At 51.9% G+C, this 14,713-nt stretch overlaps 1 protein-coding gene across 1 annotated transcript in view; it reads right to left on the bottom strand.

Moving 5' to 3' along the window:
• Positions 1-13,443, bottom strand: part of Il16 (interleukin 16) — a 111,232-nt gene extending 97,789 nt beyond the window's left edge. The window contains exon 1 of the mRNA XM_005381442.2: positions 13,250-13,443. Within this exon, the coding sequence (XP_005381499.1) occupies positions 13,250-13,289 (40 nt within the window). The 5' untranslated portion in view covers positions 13,290-13,443. The remainder of the gene's footprint in view (positions 1-13,249) is intronic.
• Positions 13,444-14,713: the final 1,270 nt, after the last annotated feature.

Genomic DNA, 14,713 nt, shown 5'->3' with positions numbered 1-14,713 from the left:
ATATACACACACACACACATATAAATAAACATATAATATAGGGAACTAAAGCAAAAGTTTCATGGAACAATTCCCTTACTATGGTATAATAAAGTAAAACCGTGAAAAAAATCATATAAAATATGATTTTACTAAGAACCTAATGCATTCTGATCTACCCTATTCTTTTACTATTTTAAAAGAAAACCTGGGTCTCAAGCCCACCGCACTGACTCTCTGTCCACTCGTGGATCAGTCTGAACACCACCAGTATAACGTCGACTCTGACTTCTCACTGTGGTTTCCCCTTTACCTTGGTCCCTCATCTAGCTCCTTTCCCTGAATCCCTTCAGGGACCCATGAGTTTTGCACATTTCTCACCCTCATCCAGCAACTTGTGCATTTCTCCACTTGGAGGCTGGGATGGGCCCGTTGGAGTTTTTCACACACAAATGCAAGACTGGGTATGGGCCCAGATTCACTGCCACCTCACTCTGCAGTGGAGAGATGCTGGCGCAGCAGGGCCTGACCCATTCCCAGAATCCCAGCAGGAGAGCAGGTTGGAGGTGGCCATCCAGCTCCTATATCTGTCCACACGTGCTGGGCATGCTGAGTCTAAGACAGAAGCAAGACCCATGCAGACCTCCAGTCCAGGTGGTGCAGGCACTGGCAGCCCTGTGAGCTAATTCCCTCCAGGACAAACCTCTCCCCAGCATCTCTGAGCATGACCAGCACAGGTGCTCCCCCGAGGCAGCCTGCCCATGCTGACCCTCACTCGGCACCCACATCTGCTCTGAGCGCTTTGCTCTGAGACCAGGTTTCTGGCAGACCCTGCACAACTGTGTCTCGTTACAAGGCTAACAGAGATGCGTCTTGATTTCAACAGAAACTCAGAAAGAGAACTCAAAGACAACTGGTTTCAAGCCGCCTTCCATTCATAAGCCAAGCCTCAGAGCTGTCTGTGTGCTTTCCCTCCATGGACACCTTCTCCCGTGTACAAGAGGAGGTGGCCAACTACATGGAGCTGTGTTTTAATATCAGAAAGCAAAATGATATCAAAATGTATCACAGCCCAAATGGACAGTGCAAATCCAAGGTGTCCTTGGTCTTGTTAAATTGCTGTTTATCAATGTACTAACCATTGTTACTCTTCTACTATCTTGTTTTGAAATTTTGTATCATAGTTTGTATTGTTTTTTCTCTTTAAAATAAAATAAATAAATAAAACAAAAATAAATTGCTGTTTATGTTGTTCATTTATTTATGGGAAATCATCCTCTGAGGTTCTCCGTGTGTCAGGTCCTTGTGAAGTAGAGGATGAAGCCCCTGGGGTGACAGATGTGTGAGTAGGTCACATTCCTGGCCACAGTCTGGGGTGACCCAGTGGGTGGTCTCACCAAGAATCTGAGGCTTAAGAGACACTACTGGGCCCAAGTAGGAGCAGATCCCTTGGTGGCCATGGTGCTGGGGGTGTGCAGGAGCAGAGGAACCCAACAACCAGTTCAGGCTGGTGAGCAACCACAGAGAAGAAAAAAGCCCTTCAGGACCAAATCGAGCTGAATGTGCACTACGTACCTCTTTCCCTCCCCCTCTTCCTACCCATCTACCCCTCCCCTCCCCACTCCCCAGCCTGTGCACCAAGCTGGGATCCCATCAACGGGAACACACAGCAAGAGGCCAGGTCTCAAGCTTGTGGGCTGCCTCTGCCTAAAAAATTCAGCTTTGCTCTGTCTGTGTGAGGGTCCGTGCCAGACTGTAATTCTTAAATGGTTTGTGGATAAAATAAAAGAATCAGAAAATAACTGCTATATGTAATTATAGTCCAGCAGAGACTGTGGCCCTGTGCATACATCACCATGTGGTATTTAGGGTATAAATGTTTGTGGAGGCGGATCACACAGCAGTGCTCAGGATGTGGAGCCAGAGAGGCTAGGGTCCAGGTCCCGGGTGCACCCCTTTTAGCCAGCTGATCCTTCTGCTCAGTTTGGGGGTACACTATGTAAAGGAGATAGCACTCATCCTGCAGCAAAGGTGCTCAGGAAAGAAGCGGGCTGTCAGCGTTAGGGCTGAGCCTCATGTGGGTGGAAAAAGTGACCAGCAGGGTCCCGGACAGCTGGTGGGCACGCAGGGAAGTGTCCCCCGCTGGTCTCCTAAGTGTGGACCTGCACTGAGGGGCAGGATGAAAAGCGACAGGAAGGAGGAGAAGGGCAACCTCATCCCCTCCTTGGGAGGATCGGGAAAGAAAAGGGAGGACGGGTGGGCAGCTGCCGGGGCCATGTGGCTTGAACTGGGCTCTGGACAGAGCTGTCACTTTGGGTGGCTCAGCCTGACAAGAGCAGGAGGAGCTCAGTCTCTGCAATTTCAAGGAGCCTCCTCTTCTCTTTCCCAAGCTCACATGTGTCATCCCAACAGGAACACCGATGGACACCAGCAGGAGCCAGCCCTAGGGCAGAACCGACATGGACTGAGTCCTAGCACCCTGATCTGGCACAAGGGGAAAAACTGACAGACAGGCAGACAGGTCCCTCTTGGGGTCAAGGGTGGCAGAGGTGCCCACACCTCATGCCCACTGGGGTAAAAGGGGCCTGGCTGGCAGCCGAGCTCCCTTTGGGTGCCTGCTGCCCTCTCCCTCCCTCCTTTTCTTCTGTCTCCTTCTACATCCTTAGTTCCAAGGGTGAGACTGGGCCCTAAGGCAGCAACCCAAGTTCAGAGTTCTCTCCCACCGACCCTGAACAGCCTCCTCCTTTTTCCCATGGTGCGACCCAGTGCACAGGGATCCGCGCCCAAGAAAACCCACTTCTGCTCCTGCCTGGTGCCAGCACAGCTCCCAAATGGGAAATGAAGTCCCAGCAAGCCAAGCCCTCCCATGCCAGTGGGCAGCCAGCCTCCCTCCTTGGTAAACAGCTGAGGGACCCTCACTCACCCAGTGCCCACAACTTCCCCGTGCACAGTCTGCAGGGCGGCCACTTCCTGCTCCTACCTGCAGGCTCCCGGCAGGGACCACAGCACCAGATGTCTGTGGACAGCCTGGGGTCCGGGCCAGGGTCAGATGCGGCAGAGTGGGCAGCGATGCTCCTGTCTCACACGAAGGCAGCCCCGAGTCACAGACCCACTCCGACGAGGGGATGATGCAGGTCGGACTCTGCCTTCACCACCTGCTCTGGACAGGTGACCGTGGGCGAGTGTGTCCAGCCTGGCACAGATCGGCTCAAAGACTCCCAACCAGAGCCATCTGACTTCTCCACGTGAAGAGGCTCGGTTCAGAAAGGGGGGCTGCCAGAGTGGGAGCTCAGCCTGGGAACAAAGTCATCCATCTGCTGGGCTGGCAAGGACACAGGAGGCAGACCCTCTATGGAGCCACGGACCCTCAGCGGCGCCCCTCCCTTCCCTGGACAGCGCAGAGGTAGCTGGGAGGGTAGGAAGGTAACGGGTACTGTTCTGCACCTACAGCCGAACAACCCCTGGCCCATGCTGGGAGTTTCCACAAACATCATGTGCCGTCCTCCTAGAACACAGTGTGAGTTACTGTACCCATCTCACAGGTGGAGAAAGCCACTGCCCCAAGTGTATTGAGCACCTCCCTGCTGTATGCTAGGCTTGGTGCCCCTGAGTCACAGCTGATCACTGGCTCAGCAAGCTCAAATAACCTCCCCAAGGTCACACAGCTAGCAAGTTACCCTGCCAGAAGTCTCATTAAGATCCACCTGACTCCAAAGTCCAGGCTATTTGGCCACATCGTATAGGCTCTCGGGGGCTGATACCGCACCATCGTTCTCAAGCCTGGTCCTCCAGCCAGGGGTCATCATATCTGCTAGAAATACAGACTCCCAGGCCCCAGCCAAACATCCTAAAGGGGGCCAGGTGCCCCCCACCACGCCAGCCCCTTTGTGGACCAAGCAGTCACACATGGAGAGAGCAGACGTGTGCTGGGCATGCGCCGGCAGCCTGGCTTACAGAACCATTCTGGGAACCACAGCCTGCAGGACACCACACTTCTGGGGCCCACAGCTCATGCGATCAGAGTGCCTTTCCCACACATGTCTCCCAAGAGCCTAATCTCAGGGTGACATTTGACCCACCCACCCCCCATAGAGCATCCCACGCCTCTCCTCTAAGCACAGCCTTTGTGCATCATTCCTATGCGAGGCTGGGACCTCTGTGTGGCCCCCTCTTCTGAACAACAGAATTCTTTCTGCCACTCACTACCAAATGTTTCCAGGCTTCCTGGGGGCTTTAATGAGGATGTAGGTACAGCTCGTAGGAAGCCCTGGAAATTCCACTCCAGGTGGTTGGGTCAAGCCACTGCGGAGGAACCAGCCCGTGTTCACACAAGGTGGCCTTTGTCCACCAGCCCAGGGGACAGTGAGGCATTGTGGGCTGAGCCTGGAGTGCAAGGGCCGGCTGAAGTGCAGGGAGTGGGACGTTGCTCGGCACTGCTTCTGTGTGCACAACAGCCTCTGCTGGGGGCCCAACCCCAGTATAGCTGGCTCAGCTCTGCCTCAGCCTCTCATCCTGGCTGTCTGGGTAGGGGGCGGCTCAGTACCCAAGCCTATGGCACCCAGCCTCTCCTATCTGGATCACAAGACCTGTAAAGGGACCTACTTGCGGATGATCTGTTCTTTCTCACGCTCAGAAGAGTTTAATCCGGGACCCAAGCATGCACACCCAGGGAGGCCGCACCTCAAGGATGAAACTCTTAAATTTGGGGTCCAGGCCACTGTAAGCTCAGCTCTACCCAGCAGTTTTTTCTCTATATCTGCCAGATAAAATCAGGAGCTCCTGCTGCAGAGTTACTGAGCTGAGATAGCAGAGGGGCTACGAGTCACCAGCAGGAAATGGCCACACACTCCTCTCACTGTTATTGTAATTTTCCCTGAGTGTGAAAGCTAATTCAGTTTGCCTCCATGGGCTCTTCCCTACTGTATGTGCACACACACTCATACACATGTGCATACATGCACATCATACACACACACACACACACACACACACACACACACACACGACCGTCTGTAAGAACAGCCGCCATCTATAGACAGTTGCCCAGGTGCTAGATATTCTGATGAGCACCTTACTACTTTGTGTCCTTTCAGCAGCTCCAGGAAGGAGGTTCTATATTTATGCCCACTTTATAGGCCAGCAGCTCTGAGCTAAGAGAACAGGCAGCTTGCCTTCAGGGCACACAGCAGCAGAACAGCCTACCGGAAGTGGATGTGGCCACAGGGGGCACTGTGTGGAGTGCGGGTCAGAGCCACTTCCGGGGGAAGACTGGTCCCCTCTGGCCCTGCTAGCCATGGAGTCCAGACATCTACTCAACAAGCTACTCTGGCTTCACCAACAGCCTGAATTTTTTCCTGCTATCCCCTCTCTTTTAATACAAAAGTAATGTGTTTGTTATAGCTAGTGCAAAGACATAGAAAGCAAAAGCAAAGTCCATCTTCACAACAGTCACCTCCCATTCAGGTCAAACAGAAGCAAATCCAGAGTTGGACCAGCATGGAGCCTCCTCTCTGAGAGAGGCTCGTCTTGACTTTTCCCTGAGCCTCAGTCCCCACCTCTATAAAATTGGAGCAAAACCCCACCAGTCTCACAGGGTCCTCAGCCAGGCAGTATCCAGGATTCGGTCAATGCCCTCAGGAATTCTTTATGCTGCAGTTTGGGCCATCAGACTAGATTACCATGATGCAGAACAGGACCAAACAATCTCAAGCAGAAATGGAACACATGATAAAGTGACAGCAGTGCTCTACCCAGAAGGGGATTTCAACCTACAGGCAAGGCCAAGGCCAGGACTCAATAGTTTAATTGCACGCCCTGGGTTATAGATATAGACCTAAGACCCAGAGAAGCCCCAAGTGCAGCAGGTGCATGCCCACGGCTGGGAGCCCAGAAGCTGTTGGTCCTTTCACTCCAAGCCTCCCCTCCTGTGACCCAAGCAACAGGCAGGTTCAGACCAAGGCCTTACTGTCATATGAAAGTTCTCCCAATTTCTGTGTAGACAGTGCTGTGCTCTCTCAGGCCTTCCCTCCTGTCCACTTGCCAGTTTAGGGTCTGCATCCTTTCAAAGTCACATTACCTCATTCATGCATGGCCTGGAAGCCAGTCCCCAGCTCTCCCCATCCACACCTCCAGCCCTGTGCCACCTGGTGACTTCTGACTTTTATTTCCCACCACTCACTTAACATCTAATAAATCTCTTGGTCTCTCCCCAGTAAAACTTACATCTTCCACAAACGTCTATATTTAGGTTGTTGTCACTGACATCCATCAACTGCTCACACCCAAAACCCCAGCAGGAAGGAGTCAGGAGCAAGGCCTCTGAAGCCAGACTTCCTGGGTGAGTTTTCACATCTGTGCTGGCCAGGTGCAGGCTCAGGTTAGGCAGGTTAGATAGCACCTCCCTCTATATGGACAGCTTCCATCACGTGCAGAATGGTTATTGCACTGATATCAAGCACACGAGAGTTGTTCTAGAACTAAATGCAATCACACTTGGAAAGGGCTCGAAGAGTGCGCCCCATGAGCACAAGCTTTCCTAATCTCGCCTCCTGACTCTCTGCTCCTCCCATCACATCCAGGATATCAGTGACTCTGCTGGGCTTCACCTACAGATGACAGCCTAGCCTCACCCACTTTTCCCATCTCTGCTCCGCCATCCAAATTCACCCACTACTCCGACACTCACTTCTACACAGGCCACCATAATCCATTTCCCACATAAAAATGGCTAGAGATTTTGAAAATATAAATTGAGATCATGACATTGAGTTACATAAAATTCTCAAGGATTTTATAATGTTTTTTAAAAAAAATTTTAAAGGGGCTGGGGATTTAGCTCAGCAGCAAAGCACCTGCCTGGCAAGCGCAAGGTCATGAGTTCGGTTCCCAGTACCGGAGAAAAACCAAAAACCAAAAAAAAAAAATTTTTTTAAACTTTTAATCTGCTTTATTTTTCAAAGCAGCTTTATGGATTCACAGAAAACTTATGCAGACAGTACAGAGCTCTTGCTCCCTTTCCACATGCAAGGTTTGCCCTGCTATGAACACCTTGCATGAGTGTTACATGCTTACAGTAGATAAACCTTAAGTTAATCCATAATTAACTGAAGTCTTGGCTGACCTTCAGGGTTCACTCTGCATGTCAGAGTTCTATGGGTTTTGACAGATACACAGGGACCATATCCACCACTATAGGATCATCAAAAAGAATGCATTCGCTGTCCTAAAAATCCCCTGTGCTCCACCAATCCCTGGCTCCTCCCAAACTCACACTGCTATTTCAAAATAAAATCTAAATTGTTCATCATGGTTGCAGAGAGTGCCAGGATATGACCCATTTACCCTCAGCCCACAACCCTCCTGCTCCCTGCAGTGAAGGATTTCCTCAACCCTCAGCTTGTTCTCAAAGAAGCCAAGCCCAGGTAGTCTTAAGGCTTTGACCCCCTGGCTGCTCCCTTTTCTTGGAAGCTCCTTCTACCAGATCTCCATGTGGCTGGCTCTTTCCTGCCTTGCTATCCTAAATATGGCCTTTCCTGTCCCCTCAACATAAACACACCCCCAGAGCTCTGGGTTACCTCTCCCTTGTTTATTTTCTTCATGGAACTTACCACCCTCTGAAGGTGACCTACTAATCTATCTGGGCGACTGCGCATTGTCCATCTGCCCGCTCTGGAGTCTCAGATTCACACACGGACACCCCCAGCCTGGCTCACAGCAGGTCCCCAGCACAAGGACTTGCTCGGCCCATGAGGTCTCCATAAACATTTCCTGAGTGAATCAATGCACAACTGAATGAATAAATAAATGACTAATGCCATGTAATGAGTTTCCACATTTGTTTGTATTTAGGGTTTACAAAGAGCTCTTACAGACATTTCCTTAGTCTTTTCCTGTGAGTAGACTCGGGTTTAAACGGCACTTCAAACACATTCACTCTTCAGTCCCAGCTCCTCAAGACCACGGATTAGGAGAGAGTAAGAATGTTCTCTACAGGAGAAGAGCATTTATTTCCAAGAGCATTAATAACCCTTTGGATTAGACAGGCAGAATCACTCGGCTTAACTCAACTACAGGACAAAGAGAAAACACTTGGAGATTCAGGAGCTAGGTGGATTAGTAACAGAACAACAACCATTTACACAGCAGTTGCTGGGGCTTAGACATAATCTCTCTCTCCCCAGGACCCTGGAGGGTTGGCCCCACAACAGTACTCTTTTCCCTATTCATAAGGGAATCATACGGTGGGAAAACAATTTTCCCAAGGCACAGAGCAGGGTGGGGTCAAGGTTACGTGACAGCACGGTCCAGGCAGCCCTCGTCCTTGAGGCAAAAGTGGAATAAATAAACACAGCCACAATGACAGCCCAGGCTCCTTGCCTTTCCATCAGCCCCATCACCCGGGCTAAACACCAAGGTTGGAGGGAGTGGTCCTGCTTGAGCAATGCCCTTTCAAGGCCAAGATCAGGAAGGACTGCAAAGCCCTTCCAGCTGGCCAGGGGAAAGGCCAGGTATTAAGGACTGGCCTGTGCAGAGGTGAGGGGAGGCATCTACTCCACACAGCCCGGGCAGGAGCATATGCTCCCTTTGGGCTTTTGCCTTTTACAGAGCTGGAGTCAGCTGAGCCCCTTTTTTGGCTCCTACAGGATTCCAGAAATGCTCCAGAGGACTGGCCTGCGTGTGTGTCCAGCCCAGGCAAGGGCAGAGGCCGAGACAGTCCGTGCCATGCCAGGCACTTACGCTTTTGGTCTTTCTGCCCACGCAGTTATCTGGGGAATGCTGCTTCTTGCCTCACGCCAGAAAGCAACATTTTTAAAGATGATGAAATCTCTTCTTTCTCTTCTTAATTTTTTATTGTTATGACGTGACCAACTCAATGTGCAAAAATGTGAAACCCCTGCTGGAATGGCAGGCTGGTCTCCCTCGCACTTGAAGCTCAGCCAGATGCTCCGTGCCTCCTCCCCCTCCACACCTCAGCACATGGCTCCAAGTGGGTTCTTGTGTCCCACCATCCGAGCCCCAAGCACACCGGTCACTCTCAGCTGTTGCTCTGTCCTGTAACTGTGAGCTCCCTGACACATGCAGCCCCTTCCCGAGCAGTATCCTCCCTGCAAAGTCCACATGCCCTCTGCTGCAGGGAGGGCAGACAGCAGGACACAGGAGCTGCAATGCCCGCACCACGAGCAGATCTTCTCACCTGTGACTCATTACACGGCAGCCATGCAGGCAGCTGGGTGCACCTGTGCCCAGGGAGCACAATGACAGCCCCAGAGGGAACAATGCCAATGACTGCCACCCTCCTCGGGACAGGCAGTTGCAGAGCCTGGATGCCCTTCTTCAGGCCGTCCTGATCCAGCTCCTGAGGTGGCACATTTGTTGCTCCTAACTCCACAGTCAAGACCCAGAGCAGCAACCTGCCGGAAGCCAGGGCCAGCCCGGGCCACTCTATCTCTCTTCCCTTTGGTTGTATAGCCCAGAGAACCTCTGCCTGGGCTGTTCCCTGGTCCTAGCACCCTGCTACTATCTGCATTTGAACCCAACAGAAGGCCTTGGCCCCACAGTCAGGGTCTGTTCAGAAGGGCTGGGGAATTCAAAGCAGATTATCCATTATCAGTACAAACAAAGCAGCTGGGAAGGGGCATATGTGTGCTCTGAGGTAGTGGTGATGCTTTATGTCTTGCCAGGAGCGTGTCTTACATGTGTGTGTACATCTTCCAAAGCTAACCAGATGGTACGCTTAAGACACATGCAATGCACTGTATGTAAATCTTACCTGAGAGAAGACTAGAGAATGAGTATTGTTTAAACCCTAGTGCATCCTACACGTTGAAGTGTAGTGATGCCAACATGTACAGGAATTCATCAAGAAATACAGTGGCACTGGGCATGGTGATGCACAACTGTAATCCTAGCACTCTTGGAGGCTGAGGCAAGAGGATCGAAAGCTCAAGCCCAGCATGGCTGCCGACTTAGTACAACCCTGTCTCAAAATCAAAAATTTAAAACAGGGCAGGGAATGTCACTTGGTGTAAAGGCTCTGGCTTCAATCCCCAATACTAAAAATTTAAAGAACTAATTAATTAAGGTAGATGTGTGGGTGGATAGAGAGATTGAGAGACAGACAGGCATGGTAAGGGAAATACAGTAAAATGTTATTTATAGAATTCAGATAATGGGGATGTGCATGTTGGCTCAGTTCTTTCCACTTCCTGTGTGTTTAAAAATCACTACATTTTACTTTGGAAAAAATAAAATTGAAAGAAGGCTAAAGAGTCCATAATGCAGGAAATAGTAAGCTCTAGTTCAGGCTCCGAGGTGATGATTTGGACGACTCCGCAGGAAGGGAGAAGTTATCCGCAATCCCCCTCCCCAGGAAGCTCCCTGTGCCCGTGCTACTCCACGACAAGGGCTTCGTGCCCAGGGTGGGGAAGGCAAGGTGCTCCAAGCTGGGCTCCAGGAGAGGAGGGCTAGTGAGGAGGGGACTTTGCAGGATGTGGCCCATGGCCCCCCTAACTAATGCTGCACCACTGGGGGCCGCAGGAGGGGAGCGAGGACAGCCCGCCACAAAGGGAGATTCACGCTCCCCAGCAGAAAGTTTTCTCCTCCTTGAGCTAAGGAATCACTGTGATGATTTTCTTACAGTTGCTGCAAGAAAAACAGCCCCCTGGAAGCACCCTGCAAGGCATGCAGCGGGGAGGTCTGGTGAGTCTGACAGTTCCTCTCTCCCTGTCAGACACCACTCTGTCCCTATGCCCAGGGTGGTTTCCCTGCTCCTGTCCCCAACCTGAGTCCCGCATGTCCCACGGAAACCACTCAAGCACAACTTCCTCTGGGAACCCAGCAGGACCCACAGACTGGAAACCCCACTCCGGACCATTTGTCCTCTTTCATATTTTTGTGTGAGCAATTTCTGCCTTAATGGGTCCCACAAACTCCCAAGAACCCATCACAGAACCAGGAGCATGGACTGTCCTAAACAAATATCTGTGTGCAATTCCAAGTGTTTAAGAAAGAGATTTCTCTCTATGTATATTGAAAAATAAATAGAAAGTTAGGAGGGGTCAAGGAAGGAAAGCAATAAAATAAAACCAGCTATATTCATAATGGCCCCAGGTTCTATTGCACAGCTTTTCACTGTCAAAGACTTGAGCAGGTTCTCCTATGGTTGGCCTGGGAAGAATGCCGGGGTGTTGGGGAGGCAGGCGGCAGGACTCCCCAGCCACTCCTGGCCGGCTCCAACCCAGCTCACAGCTCCTGCATGTGCACCACTGGTTCTTTCATGTAGTTTCCCAGAGTCCTGATGCCTATTGTTCAACAGAAGGAATTGGGGCACCTGTGGTCATGTGACCCTCCTACAGTGGGGGACACCACCAGACACACTGGTCCCATGCTCAGAACCTGTGCCATGTGAACCCATGGAGCTGGAAGAGCTCTTAAAGGTTGTTTCTATTCCACTCCCCTCCACCTGCTTCCTACATGGGGATGCTGGGTCCCAGGCACTGAAAAAGGTGTCCACGAGACTACACTGCTGTATAAGGGTGCAGCAGGACAGGTGGCAGGGTATTTAATGCCCAGTCTTCTAAACAGCTGAAAGCAGAAGCAGGGAGGTAGTCAGCCCAGTTTACCGGGTGGGGGTTGTGAGCTGTCACCCAAGTCAGCCGCTCACTCTAGGACCATGACCAGCAGAAGGGCTGCTCGAGACAGCTCATGGCCAAGTGCTGCTGGCAGAGTTTTCAGCCAAAGACAGCCACCTTGCCAGGGTCAAGCCAGGTCCCCAAGCAGCCCGCATGGGGGCAGCTCTGGGGAGGGGGTAAGCTGTGGGGTCAGTGGTCCCAGCTGAACCCTATCCCGTCTTTCTGTCCAGCTCTACCTCGTCACTCGGAAGACAGTATTCCCTGAGCCCTCTGCAGTGAACTTCCAACACACAAATCTCTGCCTGAGTCTGTTGCCAAGGAAACCCAACCAAAAGCCAGGCAGCCAGGGACAGGAAGTGGTAAGACCTCCCTGTGAATGAAAGTGGAGAAGACAGTTCCCCAAACACTGAGCACCCACACACGACAGGTCAAGTCCTACCCTGGAAGATCCCCAATATAAAGCCACCCATGTCATTGCCCCCACCTCAAAGGGAAGCATTCCAGGGTCTAGCCTATTTTCTACTGGACAGGAAAGCTACAGTTACTTTTCATCTCCAAACCGTGAGTGTCTGAGATGGCTGTTTCTCAGAGTTCTTCTGTTCACTGAACTGTGTATCCAGTGCCCGGGGCACTTCACAAGTTTTATGTCATTTATTGCTTCTCCCATCCCGTGAGGTAGGAGTTCGTGACTGCTGGTTTGCAAAGAAGGAAACTAAGCCATAGCAAACTGAAGTACCTTTTCCAAGCTTGAGTGGCCTGGTCCTCTCAGAGCCAAGATCCCTGGCTAGGTGGTCAAATCCACAGCCAGGGCTTGGCCCTCTGTTGCTTTCTATAGAGTCCAGCAGGGATTGAGTGGAACCTGACCCAGCCACCCCCAGGGCTTTTGCCATAGCCTCCTAGAGCTGAGAGAGTCATAATTTGCCTCTGACTAGCCTCCTTCTCCTTTTTAAAGAAAACCATGTGTTACTACCCCATGCCAAAGTTAAAACAGATCTGAAGTTTCACCAGCAGCAACTTTAAAATTGGGCAAAAGGGTTAAAATCCCTTGCCCCATGACTGCTTGTTTATGTTTCCGGAGCAAAGGGAGGAGGTTGTTATAAGAAATGATCTCATCGTGGGCTGTACCTGCTGGAAGGCAGGGGGTCCAGCCAGGGAGCTGAGGCCCCTCCCCAGTCTCAGATCCAAGGCCGGAGGGGGAGTCCTTCTGCTCCAGACCTGAGCTCCTCCAGGAGCTGAGCAGCTCCCTCTTCCGTTCTGCATCTGCGGCTCCGGAGGTGAGCTGGTGGGTCCCTGCCAGCCACAGCATCTAGTCAGCCAGTCCCTGCTCCATGGGGCCAGCGAGTCTCACGGAGGTGGTGAGGGTACAGAGAAAGGCTTTGGCCTCATGCCCTGCTCCAGGGGTCCTGTGAAATGCCCCTAGCCCTCTGCCACGCCAGGCGGAGCTCAGTCAGCCGCTGCGAGGACACACATGTGCACGCACACGCTCACGCACACACACACACACACGTGCACACTCAGCCCCACACCCTGCACAGCGTAACCCAGACTACTCTTCCACCCCTCGGGTGGGCGTCAGAAAGGATCAGCCCCTCCAGCTGCTCTCCCTGAGGATCACGCGAACACGAAGAAGCTCCACTTACCGGGTTCTCTTCTGGGGAAGACTCTCCTCTGCGAGCTCATGAGTGCAGGGCTTGGAGGGCAAAGGAGAGCCAAGAAGGGTCCCGGAAGCAGGAGCCAGATGCCACAGAGGGTCCACCTCAGCTCCTAAGGCTGGGAGGATTTGAATGGGAGTTAAAACTACAAAGTAACTCCTCGTTAGAACTGTTTTTCCTCCACAGGGAGGGAGAGAAAAAAATGCTTTTCCCTCTGCCAGAAAATCTTTAACATTTCACAACGGTCGCTTCCAACTCCTGCCCTCCTTGCAAAGCAAATGTGTATAAAGGCAATGTTATTTCACTGAATCAAGCCCTCAGATCATACGCCTTTTCCTGTACCACAAACAGAAATGTAAAACCTCAAACTTTCCTTTGGAGTCGGAGAGGGCAGAGCCCAGCACTTTCTGAGGTCTAATATATGGAAAATGTGCTGCGCCACTGCCGCTGGGATGGCCCCATGCGCTTGGTCGCAGCCCCCGCCCCTGGTATTTCTAATGAGTCCTGAGGTGTTTATGCTCTTGCCAGGGACAAACACAACACCTCACATCCCAGCCCCACGTTGAAGTGATTCATTTTCTCCCTCACACACACCACACACCAACACAGCAACTGTTTAATCCAAGTGAAAACGCCTTTCATAAAATCTGTGCAGGACGTGGGCAGGGTGACCCACGGTGAATGCATCCAGTGTCCCCAGAAGGCAGCCACGCTCTGGGGAAGGTGTTGGCTGTGTGCACGGGGACAGCAGCAGGCTCTCTGACGGCAGCCACCCTGGCTGGACAGGAGGACGGAAAGGGGAGTTACCCTGTTCAGTAGTTTTATTTCTGGACTTGGACAAAATGTACTACTATTTCAAATGGCCAGTTTGACTGTGGGGTTACATAAATCCCTGGATTGACACTGACAGAACCAAAAGAATATGTCATAAGTGGGCAAATAGAACCGGATAGTGGGGAAGGTTGACACCGCCTCTAATGCTGAGAAGCATGGTGGCTGTATGGACACAGCAGAGTGAGGCTGGACAGGAAAGAAACCCTGTTTTGTTTGACAGAGACCCAAGCTGACCCAGGACACAAGAGAGACCCTGCCCAGTGCCCTGGGACTGCCTGCCATGGCCCCTGCTGTGGCTGCCTGCTGCCCAGTGACAATGTCCTTGCCACTAATGTCCAGGAACCACTGTCACCTGGTCAGGCCACTGCAGGTCACAATGACCGCACCCTCAGCTCACCTTAGAAAACCGTGTCTCAAAGCAGTGCGGTAGGTTGCTGGAAATGCCACTACCATCAGCACCTCGGGGTGGGACAGCTCCTGGTGGCACCCTTACCCCAGGGTGCTGGTTGGACCCAATGTTGACCCTGCTCGCTATGATTTGCTCATCAGCACGGAGTCCCTGAGGCCAGGAAGCCCAGCTGAAGCAGCCAAGGCAACAGGGTGTGGAAACAAGTCCCA

This window comes from Chinchilla lanigera, unplaced genomic scaffold, assembly GCF_000276665.1.
Source record: "Chinchilla lanigera isolate Chin_1 unplaced genomic scaffold, ChiLan1.0 scaffold00015, whole genome shotgun sequence".
Taxonomy (NCBI): domain Eukaryota; kingdom Metazoa; phylum Chordata; class Mammalia; order Rodentia; family Chinchillidae; genus Chinchilla; species Chinchilla lanigera.
Note: the sequence above shows the minus strand (reverse complement) of the source record. Positions and strands in the feature narration are given on the sequence as shown.